Here is a 24,091-nt window from a genome sequence, read left to right as displayed (position 1 = left end):
ATACTCTCGTTTCCAAAGGAGCTTACATTTCTGTCCTCACTGTCTTCTCCCTGAGCCCCCAGGGCTCACCTGTTTCTCCCCAGAGCAGCATCTTCCTGGTAAAGCCAGAGCTGACCCCCAGGTCTCATTCCATCAGGCTCCCAACCAGTAGGCCCTGCCATACCCCTTGCCCTTGCCCCATCCCCTCCTGCCTTCCCAGTGTGGGGCCTAGTGCTGGCTCTGTGAGTCTGGGCTGTTTATTTCCACATGTAGGTGCACACTGATGGTTGTACTCTGTCGTCTCCTGGTTATGATGTGGGCATGGGGCCAGGGGAGGTTTATCTCCTCTTCTGTGGATCTTTGGTTTCTGGAACTTGTTCAGAGAGATTCAGACATAAGCAGCCACCATCAGCCTATGGGAACTCAGGCCACACTTGAACTTCCCCTGTGTCCCTGTGAAGAGTCATTCTGTTGCATGGGGTTCAGCACTCCAGCCTGCTGGGGTCACTGGGAATTGAATTCTCCAGTCTGTCATCCACCTGGACCCTGCCCAGTCTAAATCACTGGCAGTTTTATGAGTCTCCTGTGAATCACTGATAAAAATATTGGAAGAACCAGCCCTTCCTCAGTACTATTAGAGTAATCTTCACTTGGACATGCTGTTATGACCCAGCTTAGAGGGAGAGGTGAAAATATGATTTTGAAAGCTGTCACCAAGAGATTGGGGTGTGGGGTGGCTAGTAACAATCCAGGATATCCGAGGTTTCTGGAGAGGTGTGCTTAGTGGGAAACATTCTTTACCTCAAGCAGGTCTGGCTCTAATGAAAACTCAAGGTTAAAGGACTTAGGGCTGCCATCCTGTTCTCTGAGCAGGTCCTTTACCATTCTAATCAAGTGGGAACAGGAGCCCCTCTTCCATGCTGTGATAGGACTTTGAGTTTGAAGAACAGCCTGCCAGAGCATGTGAAAACTGGATGGTCCCCAGCAGGTCTGCCTCAGACCTCTGGCCCCTACTCCTCCCAACATTAGCCAGGCCTTTTAGTGCATCTCTGGGGGTAACCCCCTTTCTCTCTCTGGGGTTATTTGCAATTGCAACCTGAGAATTTTTCCTTTTGGACTCTCCAGTCTCTCAGGATCTAGTTCTCTTCCAGACTGCCTCTCAGATCATGCCTGTCCTTTGTCTGAAATACTTGCACTCTCTTTTCATAAAGCAAGAGGTGCCCTTCTTGCTGTGTAGCCTCTATGAAGACCTGGCCTTTTCTTCCCCGAGGCTCCATCTCATAGGACACGCTGGCCTTATTCACAGGTGCTTCTTGTGCTTGGTCTTCTGTGAGCCTCCAGACTGGCTGGCAGCAGGGTGGGCAGGAGGACAGCAGCTCTGACTTACACAGGAGGCAGCCTGAGGAGGGCCTGGTACAGACCAGGTGTGGCCAGTGCCTTTGAAATGGCAGCATTTGAATCCCCACCGCCCACCTGTAGGGTGGGTCACGTGTCCCCAGATAGTGAGGAAGGGAAGGGGGGACTTGGGGGTGAGCCTGGGAGACGGAGTGATGAAGATTGACAGATGAGGGCTGAGGGCGGGCAGGGGGAGGTGACCCGGTGCCTGGTGACCAGGTGTCTGGTGGCAGGTGCTGTATGAGGACTGCCGAATGGTGACCCTGACAGCCCCCTACGTTTCGGGCTTCCTGGCCTTCCGAGAGTTGCCTTTCCTGGTGGATGCAGTGCAGCAGCTTCGGCAGAGGGAACCCCGCCTCATGCCCCAGGCAAGTACCTCACTGGGCTGGAGGGAAGGCCTTCCGCAGGCCTTGCCGCATTGCAGGGAGAGGTTCCATGAACTTCCTGGAGAAGTGCTTTTGCCTCAAGAGGGATAAGACCTAAAGAACTGGGTCCCTCCTCTTGCTCTGGGATGCCCCAGCCTGATGGACGTGAGGTGCTTCAGCTGACTATGACTTTCCCCTGTGGCTCTTCCAGGTCCTTTTTGTGGATGGAAATGGGGTGCTGCACCACCGAGGTAATCCTGCTCCCAAGACGGCCCAGGAGGGTTGTAGGAGAGGGACCTGAAGGGGGCAGTCGCCTGCACCAGGCCATGGGCCCTCCGCCCCCTAGCCTGGCCCTGCAACTCCTTCTGGTTTTGCTTTCCTTGGCAAGATCCCCTAGTAAAGAGCCCCTGCTTCTCTTCACCCCTACCTCTTTCCTGCTTGTCCCCACTACGTGTGCTGGCCCAGCTCCGGTACCACCACCCAGTTTGGACACAGTGCTACCAAAAGTCATAGACCTTGAGCTCAGCTGGGACTTCCCTGGTGGCTCAGGTGGTAAAGAATCTGTCTGCAGTGCAGGAGACCTGGGTTTGATCTCTGGGTTGAGAAGATCTCCTGGAGAAGGGAATGTCAACCCACTCCAGTATTCTTGCCTGGAGAATTCCATGGACTGAGGAGCCTGGCGGGCTGCAGTCCGTGAAGTTGCAAAGAGTCAGACACAACTTGAGCGACTAACACTTTCACTTTGATCACTTTGAGTTCAGCTAGCCTGTCCCACTGGTGACCTGCCCTGTGTCCTAGGCGGACCCTGGCCTGAAACCAAGCAGGAACGGACACATGTGCCCCACCGACACGGGAGAACTTTGACCCAGGAGAAAACCACCAAGGGGAAGGGGCTGTCATATCCTCAGATACAAAGCTGGAGGGAGAGGGAGTTGAGAAGGGGTGGCATTGTGTTTTCAGTCCCTGCCCTGGGAGCCTGTGGGCCCAGAGCCACCCTGGATGCTAGTGCAGGACCAGCAGGCCAGCCCTGGGCCTTGACCCCAGTCACTGTTATCCTGGCCTCCTGGCAGGAACCCCAAAGTGCTGGGGCAGTTGGGGCAGAGACCCAGAGGCCTCAAGGTAGCCACAAATGGAGGGGAGGATGGAACGTGCCAGAAAATGAAAGGAGAAGCAGGTGAAACATGTGAGCATGTTAATTGTAATTAGGCTCCTAATCTAGTCAGACGGAGGGAGGCATCCATCCAGCCTGCCAGCTGGGAAGTTGGGGCAGAGGGCCAGATTCAAGGTCAAGGTGGGGCTCTGAGGCCTGAACCCCTAGTCCTTGCCCACCAATAGGCCTCCGTTGATGGGAAGCTCGGTGAGGCTCTGGTGTGTCCCTCACCCCGACTCCTGACTGCTGGGCTCACTGCTCCAGCCTCATCTTCCTTTGCCCCTGCAGGTTTTGGGGTGGCCTGCCACCTTGGTGTCCTCACAGACCTGCCTTGCATCGGGGTGGCCAAGAAACTCCTGCAGGTGGATGGACTTGAGAACAATGCTCTGCACAAGGAGAAGGTGAGGGGGCCTGTGTGGCGCAGGACACAGACTGCCCTGCTGTGGGCTGGCTCCGCTGGGACACTCTCTTCCCATCCTGGGTCGCTGGGCAGAATGAGGAGACCAGAGTTGCTCGTGGGTGGTGGGTCATCTCTGGAGACCCGGAACTCCTCTCCCAGCCTCTGGGCACACGTTTGCCTCTCCTGCTCTGTCTACCCTGACCTGCGTGCTGCTGTGGCGCCCACAGGAAGCAGAGCCTGTAGGTACTAGGCATTCGGGGCCTGTGCAACGTTCCGTGCTTTTCCTCCAGCGTGGAACTGGGGCACCTACCTGCCTGGGGCATCCCCGTCCTCTGGGACCCCTTCCAGAGGGGGACAGTGACATGCATGGTTCACCCACCTGGACAGCCGACTGGGAGCGGGGATCAGTTGTGTCTGTCTTTTCCTTCCAGCTCCCTATGCCTGAGTGGAGCACGTGTTTGTTGAGTTGACAGGGGCCCCTGACCCACTCAGCGAGCCAGTCCCTACCACCTGAAAAAGTTTGTCAGGTTGAATCAGAAGTGCTCAAATTTGTAGAAGGAGAGAAAGCAGCAGGAAATAAGCAGCCTCGAGCAGGTTGTGGCCCTGTGTGTATACCATCCTGGCGCTTCCCTACCCCCAGCACTAGGTGGGCTTCTGTCCCTTCTCTGCTACAGGGTTGAGGAGAGCGTCTTGTCAGGGTGGGACAGTGCCGTAGGTGGTGCCTGGAAGCAGGACCCACTCACGGGATGGGCCCTTCCATCTCCTTGCTCAGCAACTGCTCATGGTTTGAAAATGAGCAGGCTTGCCTTCGGCCCTTCACCGAGAAAGGTATTCAAGTTTGTTTTTTTCCTCTGTTTTCCAGATACAGCTCCTAAAGGCTGGAGGAGACTCATTTCCTCTGATGGGAGGCTCTGGGACCGTCCTGGGCAGAGTAAGTGGCCAGGGGCCTGTGCCCTGCTGAGAAGGACCCCTCAGCTGGGCCCTGGGTTAGCACCCGTGTAATGTGTGTACCCCAGACCTTGCCACTCTGGCTGACCCTGCATCTTTACTTCCTCCCCTCCAAAACTGTGCTGAGGGGCCCTCTGGGTCCTCACTGGCCCTATCCTGTCCCCAAGACAAGCAGCAGGAAGGTGCCCTGAAGGTGCCGCCAGTCCCCCAAGCCCCTGCCCGCCACCTGAGATGTGTCAGTCCTCTCACCCACAAAGCCTGCCCAGCGCCCTGACCTCGCCCTCTCTGTCACAGGCCCTGAGGAGCCACGACCACAGCACCAAGCCCCTCTATGTCTCTGTGGGCCACAAGATAAGCCTGGAGGCAGCTGTGCGCCTGACCCACAGCTGCTGCAAGTTTCGGATCCCGGAGCCTGTGCGCCAGGTGAGTGGGCTGCCAGGTGGGTGGGCTAGCGCACAGCACCTACTCTTCCTGTGCCCTTGGGCTTAAGAGCTTGCCACAGGCACCTGTGGGAGAGTCTGTTTGGGTCACATTGGGCCCTGGAGGGGAGGAGAGGGGCCTAGAAGGTACAGAGTTCCCAGGACTCATCCTGGAACCCTGCCCTGCCTGGCGCTGTCTTCACCCTCTCAGCCTCCTGCACCCTGGGTCACTGGGTGAATCAGCTGATGTCAGCTCAAATGCCAGCCCCTGAGGGCCCAAGCTGCCCAGCTGGCCTGGGAGGGAGCAGCTGTCCTCAGCTGGGAGGCCCCTGCAGGGCCACTGGGCACAACTGAGGAAGACTTGTGCCAGAAATGCCAATCAGGCCACACCAGGCATGTAGCACAAACTCGGGGCCAAAGGGGATCAGAACTCTCATGGACAAGTTGGCCCAGCCAAGAAAAAGCTTGGTCTGCTGTGCAGGAGATAGAACCTCATGCAAGATACCCTTGGGCCACATTGATGTCTTGGCCTTAAGGAGGTACCCGGGGGGTACAAGTTCCTGGAAAGCCCGTGAGTCGAGGATCTGTGGGAAGCTGCCCTCAGGGAGAGGCCTGCTGGAAGAGGCGGGGAAGGGCAGTCCAGGCCCGAGGATCAGCATTTACAAAGACCGTGGGGCAGGAAGAAGTTTGATGCCCAGAAACTCAGGGAAACATATGGCTGGAGCCCTGGCCTGGGGGAGTGAGTAGGTGGAAGCCGGTGCGCATTGCGGCAGGTCTTCAGGTTTACCACAGGGCTTTGGATGTGATTTGGGAGGGAACTCTGTCACATTTGCCTTCCCAGCAAGGTCTGAGGCCTGTGCTGCATCAACTGGAGGCAACCTGGCTGAGGGCCCGCCCAGTCTCTCAGCTCAGTACCAGCTGCTTGGCACACCCCGAGAGCCTGGGGTTTGGGGCCTCCTGGCTGCTGGTGTGCAGGGTGGCCTCCAGGTGGCAGCAGCAGCATGCACACGACTAAGCCCACGCCGGTAGCTCCGAGGGCTCCACAGAGCCTAGGCTCCTAGGGTGGCTTCCAGGTAGACGTGCTGTGCCCACAGCCTCAGCCTCACTCCCTCCCTCCCCACACAGGGTTTGTAAATGCATGGGTTCTCAAGCTTGTGACATGTGTCCTGGCCCCAGAAAACCTTTCCTTTCCCATTCCCACCCGCCTGTACAACCTTGTGGGCAGGGGTTGAGGCAGGAGTGGGGCTGGGAACGAGGACCGAAGATTTCTTCCCAGGCTCTCAGAACCAGGGACTCCACTGAGCTGGTGCTATGGGCAGGTCTTTGTCCCTCTACCTCTCCTTGCCCCAGAGTGGATGATCACTGTGTCCTTGCAGGTGGGGGCATACCCCATAAAGTGCCGTCAGCCCCTCAGAGGTGGCCAACACTGTGTGTGTGCTCTTGAGAAAAATCAGACATCTGCATCCAGGAGCCCACCCACTCTGTCGCTTCCAGGAAAGGGGTGGGGTTCTGTCCAGTGGCACTGGCTATCTCTTGATCTGTCTTCTTCCTGGGCCCACTCACCTGTGTACATTTTGCCCTCCTGACTATTTCTGGAAGCTCAGAGGAGAAGCTGAGAGAGGGGTTTAAGGCCAGCTCCATTGGTCACAGGCCCTTTGTCCCCCGGCCAGGCCAGGCTGCTTTAGGGTAAGGGAGGTGGTACTGCCTCACGTCTCCAGGGCCTTTCCCCGCTGGATACCTTGCTGCCCACCCTGCCCACTTGCCCATTCACTTTGAAGTAGAAGCAATCAGGAGGATTAGCTGTTGTGTCCTGTAGTCTTGTGGCCCAAAGCGGGGCTAAGCCCATTGGAGGTGGGATCAGGGGCCTCCCTGAGGCCAGGCCCCCTAGAATGGGGTCAGGCAGTGGGAGAACCCAAGTGGAAGGTTTCTGGGGGCCCCCCTCAGGCCTGATCCCCTCTCCCCAGGATGTGTCTGGTACTGGCCTGTGGCCCACAAGCCCCCTTTGATTCTGGTGACTCTGCAGAACTTTCTAGACACTTCCCCACAGACAGAGTTAACAGCTAACACTACCCAGCGTTAAGCATTAGTCGCTTAGTCGTGTCTGACTCTTTGCGACCCTATGGACTGTAGTGTCTGTCCATGGAATTCTCTAGGCAACAATACTGGAGTGGGTTGCCATTTCCTTCTCCAACATTACCCAGAGAGCCAGATGAACCAAAAGTGGGGACAGACAAGCTGGGCTGAAGATAACCTTCAGAGAAGAGAGTTTTAGCAGGAAAAACATTGGCTCAAGCGAAACATACAGGGAAGCACAAGCTATAAGCCCACTGAAAGCTAGCTGAAGCAGGAGTAGGGCACCCAGCCAATTCCCTTAGGCCATCAAGCACCTTGACCAGAGGGCCTGGGCATCCTGGCACCCACACATGATGGGGCTGCTGCTTCTTGTCCTAAAGGCCGGGCCCCTGTGGACTTTCCCAGGAGAGGCCACCCTTCTGGGTGGGGACTGGTCCAGAGGCCAGCTTGGGACCCCAGCTACTGCCTCTCACTCCAGCCCCCCTCCCCAGGCTGACATCCGCTCCCGAGACTACATCCGCAGGACCCAGGAAGTCCAAGGGGTCCCTGCCCCACCGTCGGGGAGGTGAGTGCTGGGCTGGCTGGGTCATGCCCGCGTGGGGCCATTTCTGGTGGCTGGGCCTCTCTCAGTTGTGGTGCTGCAGCTCAGGCCAGACATGCAGGGCCAAGCAGCAGACGCAAAGCTCCCAAGGGGACAGTAGAGAATGCTGGGCACCAGTGTGGACTCTCCAGAAACCCTCACAATCCACTGCTTACCTCCCACCCTGGCGGCCCCCTGCTTACCTTGGTCCATTTGTCTGTGAGGCCCTTGGGTTTCACAGAAAGGGCAAGGGAGTCAGATGGTCTCAGCTCACAACCTGGTTCTGCACCAGCTGTGTCATTTGCTCTCTCCAGGCCTGTTCCCTCACCTGTGTGGTACACAGTAATTCTCATCCTGCCGTGTGTGTGCAGGAGCTGCTTGCTGAATCCTGACAGCACTTCCATAAGACAGGCACTGTGCTCACTTCGCAGATGAGGAGACTGAGGCAGTGAGGTGGCAGCCGGCAGCTCCCATGTCAGGCCTGTCCTCTCCTGCTCAGAGCCCTTGGCAAGCACAGTGTTTCCTCTGTGTTCCCTTCCCCTCCTGGCCTGCGCTTGGCTAAGCTGCTTTGAGGACTGAGGGGCACTCCTGAACTCTCCCAGGGGTAGGGGTTGGCCATCAGGATCTGCCTTGCCCTCTGACCTGGGTCCTCAAGCCCCTGAGGATCCAGGTTGGTTCAGCTTCCAGAGACCATCTGGGAAGTGAGGGGGCTCTGGTGTTTGATGCTGTCATTTCTTGGATGTCATTACCAGGAGCAAGGAGGCACAAAGGCCAAAGGCGTGCCCCCAAGGAGTCTCAGAAGAGCCTGCAGGTAAGGACGGGCTCCTTGAAGCCCAGAGCTGAAGCGCCTAGGCCCAGGCACCCAGGGGCAGTAGGGCAAGGGCCGGGGGTGGCACTGAGCTAGATGCCAGGAAGACTCCTGGGCTTCCTGCTCCAACTCATCTTTGGGGACTGAGGGAATGGCCCACAGAGCAGGTAGGGCACCCGTGCCCGAGGACATGGGGACGCAGCAGGTAGAGCCATTCTCAGATGAACTGGGCTGGCCACCTTCCCCTTCTGTGGTCATGGGGCCTGGGGGCCCAGAGCAAGCTCACTGGAACACAGCTCACATGGTAGGGCACCAGATCCAGAGAACCCGTGACATTAATTTCCCAAGAGCACAGGAAGGGATTCAAGGTTCACAGGGAGTTTTCTGGTGTTTTTGTGTTCTGTTCTGAAAGTGCCCAGGTGGGCTTCTGGCTGCCAAACTATGCATACATCCACACCTTCTCCTGGCCTATCTGCTCCTCTGAGTGCACGTGCTGCTTTTGCTTCGAGATCATTTATAAACCAGGACCCAGCTCCCTGCCGACCCAAGCCACTCCTACTTTGCCCAGGGAGGGTCTAGACTGGGGTGGCTGCTGTTGGGCTTGGCCCCTGGCTGCCCTGCCGGTCTTCAGCCTGTCTGCTTCTGGCACATGCAGGGCCAGGAGAAGGGCAGAAGAGCTGCATCTTAGCCTGGAAGAGGCTGAGCTTGGAGGAGACATACAGGGGCAGTTTAGGCTGAAGGGATGGGTGCCAGGCGGAGGGCTGGAACTGATGCCAGAAGGGGTGGGTGTTGGCGTCTGTTGTCCTGGCCAGGGTCTGTGAGGGTGGGCAGCCCATTGCGTTCAAGTGCCAATGGCTCTCCCCCATCCCTGCCAACCTGACGCACTCTGCCCTGCCAGCCTCTTCACCCAGAGGCCCAGCCTCAAAAGGCATCTCCACCTTGGGAAGCAGCTCTGCCTCATCCCTGACTCTGGCCCCTGACCTGCCATGCCCCTCGATGTGAGCTAAATCCCAGAAGGGCACATGGCTCCACCCACAGCCCCCAGTCCTCCACCTGCCAGCTCACCCCCAGGCCCCCAGGTTCCCTAAGAACTCTGGGATCTTTGCCGAGAGATGTGAAGAATCTTTGAAGGCCTTTCTTGCCATTTATGCTGCCTCTCAAGGAGCTGCTTGTCAAGGTTTGACAGCCTGGCACAGAAACCCAGGGAAGCCCCAGGTCTTAGCACTCCCTCCGTTCTCTGCTCTGGTGTGTCTCCTTTCATTCATGATGAGAAAGGAGCTCTCTTCCAGGCCTGGGCTCCTAGGAGAAGCAAAGGGGACAAGTGGGCAAGGCATCCAGCTGTTTGGGGCTTGCAGGGTGCTGCCCCCCTTCTGCTTAACCTCTGCTCTTGAAGCCCTGTATAAGGCATTGTTAGGACATTGCAGTAGGAAACAGGACCATTCCAGGGTGGGGGGCTTCTGGGTACAGAGGACCTCCTGGGGTCAAGTGGGCTGCTGGAATGCCACTCACATGCTTATGGGCTCCACTCAAAGGCCTGCTGGGCAAGTAACTTCTGGCATGTTCCACAGGAACCTCCAAGGGGACTCCTACAGGCGGGAAGGCCTGTCCCAGGTTCTGATCTCCAGTCCTCCCCAGATGTCCACACTGGCACATCTTTCTTCTCACCTCTGCTTCCACTGTCCACCCAGTCCTGGGACTGAAAAAAATACCTGCTCATCACAGCTGGGGGTTCACAGGGAGCCCCACCTCACCACACCCTCCCTAGCAGGCCCTGGGCCATCTGCCCACTCACCCCAGGGTCTGGCATATTGTGGCTTTGGAACCTGCACCTCAGTACCTGTGGCTTCTGACTCCCTTGTGCTGGCAGTGCCCCTCCTGCCTCGGGTCTGTGTCCTGCGAGGATCTGAGCACTTGTTTGATCCAGTTGGGGGACTGAGTGTGAGGATCCACGTGGAGTCCATGCCGGCGGGGGCACAGTCATTTCCCAGTGAATGAAGAATGGGGGGTGTACAGCACCATCTGGGCTCCACACTGAGGCATTAGTGGTCAGAGACAGGGACAGCCTGAGATCAACCAGGGATCAAACCCACAGCCCCTGCATTGGAATGCAGAGTCTTAACCACTGAACTGCCAGGGAAGTCGCCTTTCATTTTTTTGATTGCGTCCTTTGAGTGAAGGTTTTAAAATTTGATGAAGTTCAGTTTATCTATTTTTCATTTGTTGCTTGTGCTTTGGTGTCATAACCATGAAACCATTGCCTAATCTCATGTCACAAAAATTTCCTCCAAGAGTTTTGTAGTTTCAGCTCTTACATTTAGATCTTTGACCCATTTTGAGGTAATTTTTGCATACTGATATTTTGGTCTTTTGTAATTCCATATGAATTTTAGAACCAGCTTGTCCATTTCTGCCCCCCAAAAAAGGCAGTTAGAATTATGATAGTGATCGCACTGATCAATTTGGAGAGCACTGCTGTCTTAACAGTATTACCTCTTCCAGTCACTGAACTCAGGATCTTTTCACTTATTTATATCTTCTTTAATTACTTTTAACAATGTCTTGTGATTTTCCTTGAACATGTCTTGTCCTTCCTGTGGTAAAATTTATTAATAAGTATTTTATTGTTTTTGATGCTACTGTTTTATTTTTGAATTGCCCATTGAAAGTGTATAAAAATACAACTATTTTTGTATCTTTTATCTGGCAACTTTGCTGTACTCATTTACTAGCACTAATGTGTGTGTGCGTATGTATGTGTGTATGTATGTATGTATGTGTTCCTTAAGGGTTTTATATATAAGATCATGTTTTATGCGAATAGAGAAAGTTTTATTTCTTCCTTTCCTCTGAATCTATCTGTTCCAGGGGTAGAGAGACAGGTGCCTGATCTTGGGGGAGAAAGCTTTCAGTCTTTCACCACAGAGTATGATGTTAGCTGTGGGGTTTTCAACCTTTATCAGCTTGAGAAAGTTCCTTCTATTCCTAGTTTCTCTGTGTTTTTATCATGAAAGGGTGTTGGATTTATCAAATGTTTTTCTGCACCTTTGAAATGACCATTTTCCTTCACTCTGTTAATGTGATGTCTTAGATTGATTGACTTTAATATTTTGAGCCACTCTTGCATTTATGGAATAAATCCCTCTTGGTCATAGTGTATAATCCTTTTTCTATGCCGCTGAATTTGATTTGCTAGTATTTTGTTGAGGGCTTTTACATCTATATTCATAAGGGATACTGGTCTGTAGTTTTCTTATCTTGTGATGTCTTTGGCTTTGATAGAGGGTAATACTGGCATCATAGAATAGTTAGAAGTGTTCCCTCCTCTTTTCTTCTTTGGAAGAGTCTGAGAAGGATTGGTGTTGATTCTTGTTAAACCTTTGGTAAAATCACAGTGAAGCCATCTGACCCTGTGCTTGTCTTTGTTGGGAGGATTTTGATTACTGATTCAATCTCTTTGTTATCGGTCTATGAAAATTTTCTGTTCTTGAATCACTTGATAGTTTGTGTGTTTCTGGGGATTTGTCCATTTCATCTAGATTGTCTAGTGTGTTGGTGGCATACAATTGTTTGTGAAATTTTCTATTTCTATAAAGTTGATAGTAGTATTTCCACTTTATTTACTGATTTTAGCAGTTTGGGTCAGTCTGGCAGTGAGTGGTTTTTCTAAGGAGTGCTCTCCCCACCCTCACAATGCCTCTGTAGTGCCCCTGGCTTGAGTGAGGAGTGGGAGGGCAGGGTCCCCTGCAAGATTCAGACAGTCAGGACTCAACCTAGCTCTGCTTTCAAGGGCTTCCATCTCTTCCCACAAGCCCCAAAGACTATAAATCCCACCCCATCAGAATCTAATTATGGCCCCACCTAAATCCTGGCCTGACCTCAGAGGTTCCAGGCGAAGCAGTTGAAGGGTAGCAGAGATTGGGTGGGCTGAGTGGGGGCTTAAGCCTGTCATGGAAGGCTTATGGGTGGAGGTGGGGGTGGGGTGGGCATCTGAAATTAAAGGGACTAGTTTCAGCTACAGCCTGGAGGAAGAGACTCTGTAGCAGTTCTCGGACCCATTGGCCCCTTGGTCCTGTCTCCTGGCCACACCAAGGCCATATCAGAGATGAGAGGAAGAGAGAGAACATGTCAGCAGCTTGCTGGGATCCCTGGCTCACGCCAGGGTGGTGGGTGTGGATATAGCCTGAGCATCTTGGAGGGGTAGGCCAAGCTGGGAGTTCATGTGGAGGGGTTGGAAAGATGGGGGTGGCGCTGAAGCAACTGAAGGGGGCCAACGTGGAGTCTGAGGGCCTGCTGGCTGGGGTCATTCACGGGAGAGCAGGAAAGCAGTGGGAATGGGGCGGGGGCTTGGCGGTGGCATGTCCTGCCTGCCTCTCCCCCTGCCCCCAGGGGCTCTGCCCTGCAGAAGGCTGCACAGGAGCCTTAAGTGCAGTGGCGTCTGGGCTCCTTCCCACAGAGCCTTAAAAATAGGGCCGAAATGATATCCATCTTCGCAGACCACAGCCTGCCCCAGAACCAAGAATAAGTCTCGAAACACTCAATAATTCAAATCAGATCCAAATAGATCTTCCTGTTAGCCTGGCAGCCTCTGTGCCCCTTTCCCAGGTGCCCAGGGGCTGAGCCTGGAAGCTACCACGAGCTGGTGGGCAGGCCTGGCCATTTCAGGTCACATCCAGGGCCCTCATAGCACCTGCCTCCAGGATCCTAGTCTGCCCACCCTCCCTACTTTTGGAACAGTCAGGAACAGAGGACACCCAGGCCTGGGAGTTCTTTGTGATCGGATCAAGGCCAGGCCACAGGGAGGAGGCCCAACCATGTTCCTAGCTGCCCCAAGGATCCCTTCCCTGTGCCTTTCTGATCACAAGTATTGACCTGTTTGAGCTTGTGTCTGAGCCAGGCTCCTTGGCCCCTTTGATCATACCTCCTCCCCACTCCTAAGGTCTCAACCCTCCAGGGATCAAGGGTCAGTCTGGGCTGCAGGGGAGCCAATCCCCCAACTTAGACCCCAGTCACTGGTACACACACAGCCCTTGGGGTCTGCTTTCCTCCCCTGGAAGGGTTCCCTAAGGGGCTTCACCTGGGGCTCTGTGGTCTGATGGGAACACCTGGGGACAAGGAAGCAGGGCTCTGGGTTCCAGCCTAAGGCCTCTGCACTTGCTGGGTCGGGAGAGGTGGGGGTCCTCATCAGCCTGGCCCACCCGCTGCAGGTTTGGCCCAGCCCCAGTAGTCCCTGTTGCACTGCCCTGGCGAGGCTCTGCATGGAGTTTTACCAAATTATTAATTAAAGACACAGGCATGCGGCAGCGCTGACATCCAAATGAATAGTACACTGGGTAATTATGAGAGGTGTCATAGAAATGATGGAGCACAGCCCACTATCCCCATTTCACCTCCCTGGGAAACAGGAACAACTTCTGGGTTTCGTACCATGATGGGCAGCACTGGGGGCAGGTAGGGAATGCAGGCTGGAGGGGCCAGGGGCACAGTTGTTGCTCGTGGACAGGGCTGGGTGCCCCCCCCAATCTGATTCCTCTCCACCCAACCAGCAGAAGACCTGGGAAGGGGGCAGGGAAGGTGGGAGGCAGGCTAGTGGAGGAAGAATGCAGTCCCAAGACAGACAGGTAAGCCAACCTGCATTAACTCAGAGAGAGACTGAGGAGACCGCTAGAGGCTCGTGGTGGAGCAGGGGAGGACTGCAGCACATGGGGTGTGGGTCGGGGGTTCTTTCTAGGAAGAAGACACAGCTCCCTAGGCCCTTTCTCAGGGCTGCAGGTGCCCAATGGAGAGCTGGGAGTGGAGAGCAGGCTGGAGTATTTTTGTCTTTTAGTTACTTAAATTGCACTGGTGTTTTGGTGTTTTGTTGTGTGTGTGTGTTTTTAAAAAAACCAGGGTTTTAAATATGCATAGTTTAAATAGTCAAACAGTAATGAAAATCCAGTAGATCCTAACCCACCCACTCCTCTCCTTTCTTGACTTCCCCTGCTCAAATGCAAAGTTTTGTTATTTCAGTTTTTAGGTTTTTTTTCTTTTTCTTCCTTTCTTTTTTTGGTGTGGGGGTTGTTTTTTTTCATATTTACTTCTAAATTCCATGCTAATGTTGCCTTTCTTTTTTTTTTTCCCTCTTCCTTCTTCTTTCCCCTAGAGTTAGAAATTATCCATTGATTTCCTGCTATGGGAGTTGAGAGTTTGTTTCCTCTCACATAGCCCCCCACACATTTTCCTTCCGTCTTCCCATTTTCACTGAGTCAGAATTCAATGTCTGCATTATTCTTTCTTTGCACATACTATTCATAGCTGAGTAATGTAATGTAGTTGTATCTCCATTTTTGTACAACCTCTTGTTTTTCCTGCACTTGATAATTGCCTTATGTTTTGGGCTTGGTTATTTTCTGTGTATCCATTAGTTATTCTCAAACTCTGCAATAGAAATATAAATCCCTTTTTGGTACATTAAAAGCATCAGGCCATCTTGAATTTATTTTTTTTCTTGGAGCCTGTGGTAGCCAGCTTCCAAGATGGCCTCTTGGGGCTGATAGAACCCCCTGGCCACGTTGAACTAGGTCCATCTGTGTGACCTGTATGAAGGTGCGGAAGTGAAGGTGTGTCACTTCTGATGCTAGGCCTAAAACACACTGGGACTTTTTTCTTGATGGTGTCCCCACCCTCCCTTTTCCCGCTCATCATTCACTTTGAGAGGTCAGCTGCCGTGTTATAAACTGCTCTGTGAAGTCCACATGGCAGAGAACTGATCCTACCTGCCAGTCACCATATAAGGGCACCATCTTGGAAGTTCACCCCCCAGCCCTTATCAAGCCTTCAGGTGCCCCCAGCCCTGGCCATTGTCTTGACTACAACTTCATAAGAGATGCTGAGCCAGAACCAGCTAGCCCGTCTGCTTCCAGGTTCCTACCCCTCAGAAACTATGAGAGAATATACCTTTGTTCTGAATAATATTTTAGTCCGCCAAAGCATAACTAGTATCGTGTCACTCCTTCTGTACCCACCTGCCTAAGTTGCCTGGTATACCTGATGCACATCCAGCACCAGGGACCTCTCTCACCCTCATCTCACTCCTATGTGGGCTCCTTTGTTATAATGGATGCATTATCTGATTTCTTCTTCAGAACTACAGCTCCACCCTAACACCACCCTAGAAACTGGCAAGACCAGGAAAGGGGAATTTTTAAGTACCCAGAAGAGTCTTTGTTTCAAGACACAGGACACTGTGACATCTTTCAGGAGTCTGTCCACAGCCTCAAGATGAACCTCATTGTCCTGTGTCTCCTAGGTGGGTGGGAAATCTCTGTTTCCTCCTCTGGGCCTTCAGTGTTATGTTGGGGAAAGCCACTGCTGTCCACAGTGCTGAACTCAATGCCATCATGTCAGCCTGGGCTGCCAACCCGAGATGCTGGATGGCCTCTACTCTAGCTTTCCTCCTCTTCCACCGGGATCCCCTCTGTCCAGGCCTTGCCTTTCTGCATTGGGCTGTCTTCCTGCCCGGGACTTCTCACTCTTGTGAGCAGACCTCACCTGGGCTCTGCAGACAAGCTTGAATCCTGAAGTAAGGGCCTGTAGGTGTTTGAGCTGAGAACTCTCTGGATTACATGTGACAAAACCCAACTTAAACCACCTTAAGCTAATAACAGGGGCTTGTTAGTTCACTCCAGGGCAGAGCTGGCTATGTGTGGCCTGGCTGCAACACACGTCTGCCCTGTCCCTTTGACCCAGGGGGCCTCCCCTCTGGATGCTGGATAGCTGGCAGCAGCCCAGGCTTTCTTTCTCCCCTGTAGTGTTCCTGGGTGAAGTGTGTCCCTCTGTCGCAAAGGCTCCACTTAAAAGCCCCAGGCCTAGGTTCTGGATGGACTGTGATCATTGCTTGATTTGATCACTGTGGCTGGAAGGGAGGGGGGACCAGGTGTCCAACCTGGAGCCAGGGAGTGGAGTCAGCCATAGCCCACCTCATGGAGGGTAATTCCTCTGTGGACAGTGAGAGCACTGTCATCAGAAGAAGGCACACCTGGTTGGGGAAACAGGGAAGGGGATGCCAGGCTCTCTCAGGACATTCCATTCCTAAATCCCTCAGAAAGCACCATCTCTTCCCAGCAGCACCCCATCTTGTCTCCGGGTAATTCTCTTCCCATGCCAGCAGGGAATAGCATGATTAAGGCTTCATTATTAACTTGCCAATCTTGTTTCTGGGGCACAGACGTTAATGGCTTAGGGGACCCAGTTGGCATATAACGAGGTCTCCATGACAAATTACTTGGGTATCAATTAACTATCTAGGGAAATGTCAAGCAGGATCCGTCATGCTGGCGGCGAGGGACAGCCAGTTAACTCAGAGCAGTTAATCCGATCCAGGCCACGCAATCGCCTGCCTCAGCCTCCAGCAGGGCTGGGAATGAGAAAAAGGGTCTGGGGTGTGGGGCGGGCCGGGCCTGGCCTCCATCTCCCCGGGACACACTTCTGTAGTCATGCTGGTGCACTCAGAGCGTGGCTCTCTTGCAGCCTGACTCTGTCCATTCCTTCATTCATTCCACAGCCACCTGCTGCGTCGGGCCTGAATTAGTCACTGCTGGTCAAGGGGTGGGACAGTGCTGGGAAAACACAAATGTGCAGGCGCCCATGACTTGTGTGGCCTCTGCAGGATCCGAGATGCATGATAAGAGCATCCTCAGGGAAGGGTAAACTCTACAGGGGTGAGGGCAGGGCAGGGAGGTAAAGGAGGAGTGACCAGGCCCTGGGTGGCAGTCAGGTGGCAGGCACCCAGGGCAGTGCAGACACAGAACAGCACCCTGGGCCAAGTGCTCGGAGCCTCTGGCAATGTACTGGCAAACCTGAGCAGAATTCAGCTACCTGACTCTTGAGCCGTAAAACTTGGAGACAGTTGCTTAAAACTTTTCTAAGCCTGTTTTCTTACCTGTAAAATGGGGCTAATAATCCCAGTTCCCAGGAGTTTTGTGAGAGTGAAAGGGGCCCTGTTGTAGATGTTCCTGGCCCAGCGCAGGTGCTGAGTTTGGGTCTCCATCCTCCTCCCTGCAGGTGCAGCCTGGGTCCCCTGCTCTCTAGTGGGAGGCTCGGATGGAGCACGTGCTGGGGAGAGGCACAAGTTGAGGCATTTGGCCCAGGAGGAGGGTATTCTGGAGGAGGTGGTGTGAGCTGGCCAGCGGGCCCACAGGCAGAGACAAGGCTGAGAGGCAGGGCTCGTGGACTCTGGACACCCCCACACGGTCACACCCTGCCTTTTGGGTTTTGCTTGTTTTCAGGAAAGCATAGTGGTCACCTAGAGATGTGTCCCCCTGGTGAGGACCAGGGACCATGCTCCAATCCCACCCTCTTTCCATGCCTCTGCCCATGCCATCCCCCCACCTGGCTCACCCCTCTGGTAGTGGTGACCCACTCCATGGTAGCCCCTACCCCATGTCTGCTCAGCTGGTGATTGGCAGCTGCCATTTCCCAGCCCCCCAGCCATGGAGCCTCATGCTTATTCATGACACTGACATATGGCACCTCCATGGCGGGGCACGGGGGGATCGGAGCAAGCTGCCAATTGTGAGAGTGCAGCGTGTCCCCATTCGAGCCCTGCTGAAGCAAAACAAATGCAAGATGTGAGGGGAGCAGAGGCGGCCCGGGGGCGTGCGTGTGTGCCAGTGCTTGTGCTTGCCTGCACCGTGTGGGTGCTGGGAGGAGGGGAGAAAAACAAGGGTAAGGGTGGGGGAGAGAGGGGTGCTGCAGGGCTTGGGAGTGAGTTTAGTTGTCGTGGCTTCTGGGGTCTCAGTTAATGGGGTCCTCGGAGGCCAAGCTCTCCATCCCTCTGCCCCAGGCGGGCTGGCTGACACCAGCCTAAGACAGTTTCACCTCTCTCCCTGTCACGTCTCACACAGGACACTGGGCACGAGCCCATGAACAAGATAAGGGCTTGGCAGCTAGCAGCCCCATGTGCAGATCCTTGAAATGTTCTAATTCTTTCCAGAATCAGGAAAATCTAGCTAATGTCAAGTCAGAGTCCATAGGGCTCCAGACCTAGCCAGTTTCTTTTCCTGTTTTTGCTGAGGGTGGAAGAGTGTGTGTACCACCTCACCTCAGTGGGTGGGGCCCTGCAGCCCTCCAGCAATTCCCTCCCCCAGGCTGGGCTGGCCCTCTAGTGCTCTGTTGGCTACCCATGGGCTATCAGACTCTGCGCCTGGGCTGGGGAGGGCAAAGCAGAGGTAAAGACCAAGCTCTTGGGGTCCTCAGCCCACCCTTCCCCATTGGACCCAGGGCTAGAGGCTGCTGCCATGGAAACAAGTCTCTTTGCCAACTGGCCACATGCATCCTGGAAACAGTAGGTGAGTCCAGGGACCAGTGGATCCAGGAACTGTGACCACCCCTCAGGAAGCCCAGCTCTAGGGTCCCTTGACCCTGCTCTGCCACTTGCCCCTGTCGGTTGTAAGAACTCAGGAGAGAGAGAAGCTTGCTGAGGGAGCTGGGGTGAGGCTGGGGCCAAGACAGACCGAGTGAGGAGCCCTGTGAGGCCCAGGTGAGGGTCCTACACTTGTGCAGGAGGTGGGTGCTTTGAAGCCTCTCCCCTAAGCCTTTATACATGCTTTGTTCAGTGACTGGCCCTGTGGGATCTGTCCATGGGGTCCACCAACCCCCTCACTTTGGGCCCTCCCCAGGGAGTCAGGGAGCTGTAGAAACCTGTCTCCCAAGGGAGCAGCCTGCTGAAGAGCTAGCTATCCAGCAACTCTCTCCAGGGCCACTCTGATTCCAGGCTCAGACATCTTGGTTCTTGGCCCTGGTGAGCTGTCTAGATGGCCTGGTCTCACCTTGGGTGAGGGGCCCCTGCCCCAGCCTAGTATCATGTGAGCCCCGCACTGGGCTGGCATGCTCTCGTCCAGCAGGCGCTGGGCCACACTTCAGGCACCGCTGTGCATAGAGGCATCTGCTGCTCACTGTCTGGGGCAGATGGGCTGCCAGTGAGCTAAGTGTGTGCGGGGGAAGGGGTGCCATAGGAACCCCTTCCCGCGGTAGCGTGGGGGCGGGAGAGACAGGCGCCCGCCGAGGGAGAGCGGGGAGCGCAGGGAGGGAGGGGCTGGGATCACATGGGCTCCTGGTTTGGGGTGAGCCCCGTGGTACTGGTTCCTGGGCAAGGGGCTCAGGAAATCCCAGCACAACCACCGATGGGGAGGGGGGCCTGGAAGCAGTGGCCGAGGCAGGGATTCCCCTGTTATCACTGGGGGCATTGGGCAGAGGGCCTGAGGGAGCGAGTTTGGATCATCTTCAGGGTGCCTTCCAGTTCCTAAACCCTGAGCTTCAGCAGGCTGGGGGCATCCTGCCATCTGAGGGGCCTCCTGTGAGGATAGGAGGATGCCAGCACCGTCTGCTGTGGCTCCCAGAGAGGTTTTAGAACTGCTGTGTGCCAGGTGCTGCCACTGCAGAGTGGGACTCGGTGTCTGCTTCTGCAGCCCTGCCTGGCCGCAGCGGGAACCATGCAGTGTGGGTCCTGGCAGGTGACAGGGGCAGCCTACTGGACCCTGGACCCCCAGGGCCACTGGGGCCCATGAAGGGGAAGGTGTGGAAAATCAACAAGGAAACAGCCCAAGACCACCAGTAGCCTCAGCAATGCACTCATGGGGTACTGGAAGGGGCAGGGGCAGGAGTCAGGGAGGCCCACTAGACAAACCCTAGAATACTGCTTTGGAAAACCGTAGGGCTTCTCATTCATAGTGATGGTGAGCAGAGTCACTGGGCACACTCAGCAGCCCCCTGGGTGTCAGACGCCACCCTGAGCACTTGGCCTCATGGCCTTCAGTAATCGGCCCAGGAGTAGGGGAGGCAGCCATTACCCCACTAGACAGAGGGGGAGACTGAGGCTTAGAAAGATGACGTGGCTGGTGGAGGCCTGAGGGCCGGGTGGTGGCTGAGCTGGGAATGGAGCTGGAGGCCAGCTGGCTGGACAGTCCTAATGGTCAGCTCAAATGCCTGGGCATCCCACGGGATGAGGAGGGTAGATGCCTCGACCCTCCACACTCCAGAAGCCCAGAGGAGGGTGCCAGGTGGGCCTGGTGTCCCCTCCTCCTTCCTCTATCCCTAGGAGGCCCCCACCCCGCCCCTGCAGCCGCCTCCACCCGCCCGGCTGCAGTGACTCAGCTCAGCTGTTCCTCAGCCGCTCTGCTTGCTAGTGGTTGCCTTTCTTTTTCTTTCCCAACATGTGACATTGCCACTGTGCTGTGACACAGTGACTGCCTCTGCCCAGGAGTGCCCATCGTGGCCCCCTTGAGATGGCCAAGGTGGCCAGATGGCCAGGCCTCACCCTCAGACCCTGGTCATAGGCAAAGAGACTGTCACCTCCAGAGCAGGCACAGTCCTCACCTTAGTTCCACCTGACTTGGGCACAGTGCCGGGGGACACCTGTCCAAAGTCACCCTCCACAGCTGCCTCACGACTCAAGGACCTGTGTCCTTGAAGTAGGTGGGGCATCAAAAGGCCAGAAACCCTTCTAGAGAGGGTAACCCAGAAGGGACATTTCAAGAAATGGGTAAGAAATGGAAAGATGTGTCCTGGAGAAGACTAGGGTTGCCAGGCCAGGGTTGGAGGGGCAAGTTACAATGTAGGAAGCTTCTCTGATACTTGGGACTGTCAGTGGAATTTACTCTTTTGTTAGGTGATGAGCTCACTGTTCCTAGAAGGATTCAAGCCCTGACATGGACAGGATTCTTCATGGGATTGAGCCCAGTGTGGTAAAGTTGGTAAGAATAGCATTAGAAGCTAGAGTTGGACATTTGGGGTGGGAATCTCAGGTTTATGTAAACTCAGGCAAGTCATTAGGCCTCTGACAGCCTCAGTCTTCCCTTCTGTAAAATGGGGTTACTATCTCCTTCTCAGGCAATAGTGAGGATCTAAGGAGACAATGTAGGACAAAGGGCCGTGTAAACTGTGGAATGCACACAGATGTTTTTATATTCTAGTTCTGACCCATGCATCTTGAAGGTTCTCCATCTCTGACAGCATTTTCTGCCAAGGATGGGAATGAGCCCCATCAGAAGAAATGGCCCAAACTCCAACAGGGGGGATTTGGGGAGGGGGAAAGGATGGCTCTGGGAAGTGGGAAGTCAAGAAATGAGATTGGGGGACCCACCCTTTCCCTTGTGCCTGGGGAGGAAAGGCAGGGCATCTTCTTCTGCCTCCTGGACTTGGGGATCTTGGGGGTCTGGGGCACAGGGGCACCTGGAAGCCCTCAAGAAGATAGGCTGTTAGTGGTGCCTGGCCTTGGAGAAAAGACAGTGTTGGGGACACCAGAGGTGGTGGAAAGCTCTGTCTGGGCAGCCACAGCTGACTTGAGGTTTCAGAAGCCAAAAGGAGATTTGATGGTCCGGTGAATGCTGGGCTAGGACAGCTGGTTTCTCCTGCCTGAATGTTCCTTCTGCCTCACCTCTCCCCCTCCTCCCTTGCCCCCTTCTCAGTGGTCATTTCTCATGCCTCTTGGAGTAGATTAAGTGGGGCCCCCAAAAGATGGAATCTTGGAGCCTCAGACCATGACCATATCTAGAATAAGAGTCTTTGCAGATATAACCAAGTTCAGGATCTCAAGATGAGATCATCCTGGATTAGAGTAGGTCCTAAATCCAATGTCAGGTGTCAGAAGAGAAAAGCAGAGGGGATTTGAGACTCAGAGATGACTCTGAACTTGGAGGCAGAGACAGGAGTAATGCACCCACCAGCTAAGGAACACCAAAGGTCTCCAGCAGCCACTGGAGACTGGAAGAGAAGCCTGGGACGGTTTCTTCCTCAGAGTGCAGCAGCTGCTGGGCGTTTGGGCTGCTAAAGTCCTCTGTGAACTAAAGGGGTTCTGAGGTAGCTGCTGCTTTGCTGGGGTCTTCCTGCCTTGCTGGTGTTCTCTGACTCCCTTGCAGCTAGAGGGGTCATGTGACCTGGGCTCCACCAACCAAGATTCACCTGGGCAGACTGACTCAGAAGCAGGCAACACCAAAAAACTTATCCTCCTGAATCTTTTCTAGCAAGGGTGGCAGCAGAAGGCCCTGGCTTTGGGGCATCAGTGCCCTATCACGTGTGGGCTACTGGGTCTGCGCCCAATGGGGAGACCATGTGGTTGGGGTGTTGCTCCTGGGTGTGTGGCCACTGGGCAGAAACTTTCTTTTCCAGCAAGCTAGCCAGAGTGGGTCCTATACTGCTGGTTCTGAGCAGTAGAGGGGGTAAGGAGACCTCTGTCTGTGGGGCAGGGAGGTCATGCCCCAGAGAGAAGCTCCTAGAAACCCTTCTCCTGCTAATCCCAGCTGGATGGGAGCTGACCTCTGTCCAAGGACTTTGTGGGACTGGAGCTGGCCAAGAAGTCCATGGAGATCAGGGGGAGGAGACAGTCTGGGCTGGGAGCACCTGGTCAGGACAAGGTGGCCCTCAATTCCCCCACAGACTTTTCCCTGGGCTTGACACCCACTCTCCCCATTTCATCCTTCCTCAGGCCCCCTGTCCTCCTTCTCTCCCCTACACCCTTCTTGGAAATGAAGTCATCTAGAAAAATAATCAAAAAATAGAAAGAAAAAAAAAGCTAAGAAAATGGGATTTTTTTTCTCCCCCTTCAAACATTTGGTAAGGCACCTCCCACACGGATGAGTGTCCACCGGGGCCTGTTTTTGTCCGAGGGAGACTCAGGCCTGAACCTCTTGGGTGTACAAGCCGGTGGGCCTCCCCACTCCCCACAATGCAGGCTCCACACTGGACCTCTTCTGGCCAGCCAAGGTCAGCCCCTGAAGCCTGAGACCCCAGGTGATACTTTCAGCAGAAGGCCCAGAAGCCCCTGAGGCAGAGGCAGGTTAGCAAGAGAGGGCAGGAGGGTTCGAGTTCAGGGGGAATATTAGCTCCCAAGTGAGGTCTCTGTCTCCAGTCTCTCCCGTGTTCCCACTGGCCCACGCTTTGCCGCAGAGTTCTCATTTGTTTATTTATAATTTAAACTCAGCCTGCTTCCAAGAAAGCTCAAGGCACTTGCTGAAAAGCTGCTTCCACAAGCTGGGATGCGCTCTGTCAGCCTTGGGCTCAAAGCCCATGGACACGACCCCGTTGCTCAGCCTGGCTCCCAGGCCCCCTGGCCCCTGCCACCCTGATGTGCACCTGGCTTCCAGACACACCCTCCCTTCCAGGGCAGCTTGCTGGGATGACCCGCCTGGGGTGCCTCCTTCCATCTCGGGACCAGCCCCTTCCTCCATGGCCCCTTCTCTGGCTCCAACGGGAGGGTCCCTGGGGGCACCTACACCTCTTTTCTGCCCCTCGGCCATCTGTTCTGTCAGTCACCTGGAACAGGCTGCTCCTTTTGCTCCCAACTGAACTGGCCTGATCTTTGAAGGGCTGTGACCAAGTCTCATCACTGTTGCCAATGATGGGTGATATGATGGTGACGGTGGGGGCTCCCCTCCAAGTCTGGAATAGTATTAGGCCTGGGGCACCACATGTCTCAGCATAGGTTCCCACAGCGGAGGTACAGGAAGGGAAGGGCCTGTAGGAAGGCCTGGTAGGGGAGAGACTGCAGAGGAGGGCATGGGTCACGCTGATGGCCTCATCTACACGCCAGGTAGAGGCCAAAGATGATGTTTTCTTGTTTCTTCAGGACCCAGTGACCAAGTGTGACTCCATACACTGGGGGCATGGGGGGCAGGGAGGACCAAGTGCAGTGAGGACCCCAGTGGCTACAGCTGCATTTGGCAGCCTCATCCAAACTTCCCAGCCCAGCTGGGCCTCAGGACTTCTTGCTTCCTGCAGGAGGATCACCTTGATCCTGGGTCTCTCTTCCCTCAGCTTTGCATTCTTGGGCTCACTTTTCATCTTGTGGCAAAAGGAGCCCTGGCTCCTTTTCAGATCTGTGCAAGCCAGGGCCAGATAAGGGGTTTACCCAGGACAGCTTGCAAACAGTGCTTCATTTCTCCAAACCCCAGTTCCTCCTTCATAAAACGGAGCTAATGACACTGATGTCACTGGGGGTGCTG

At 54.8% G+C, this 24,091-nt stretch overlaps 1 protein-coding gene across 5 annotated transcripts in view; it reads left to right on the top strand.

Moving 5' to 3' along the window:
- ENDOV (endonuclease V) overlaps positions 1-24,091 on the top strand; it is a 79,649-nt gene that overhangs the window by 5,650 nt on the left and 49,908 nt on the right. For 2 of the 5 annotated variants that reach the window (XM_070390215.1, XM_070390213.1), the window contains 7 exons: positions 1,608-1,742; positions 1,951-1,990; positions 3,178-3,290; positions 4,152-4,220; positions 4,532-4,660; positions 8,062-8,120; positions 9,686-10,814. In XM_070390215.1, the coding sequence (XP_070246316.1) occupies positions 1,629-1,742; positions 1,951-1,990; positions 3,178-3,290; positions 4,152-4,220; positions 4,532-4,660; positions 8,062-8,120; positions 9,686-10,112 (951 nt within the window). In that variant the 5' untranslated portion in view covers positions 1,608-1,628 and the 3' untranslated portion in view covers positions 10,113-10,814. Of the gene's footprint in view, positions 1-1,607; positions 1,743-1,950; positions 1,991-3,177; positions 3,291-4,151; positions 4,221-4,531; positions 4,661-7,220; positions 7,295-8,061; positions 8,121-9,685; positions 10,815-24,091 lie in introns of those variants that run through there. The other 3 variants (XM_005907640.3, XM_070390214.1, XM_070390216.1) reach the window with 3 other exon arrangements.

Source organism: Bos mutus, chromosome 19, assembly GCF_027580195.1.
Source record: "Bos mutus isolate GX-2022 chromosome 19, NWIPB_WYAK_1.1, whole genome shotgun sequence".
NCBI lineage: Eukaryota > Metazoa > Chordata > Mammalia > Artiodactyla > Bovidae > Bos > Bos mutus.
This window is presented reverse-complemented; position numbering and strand designations above follow the sequence as displayed.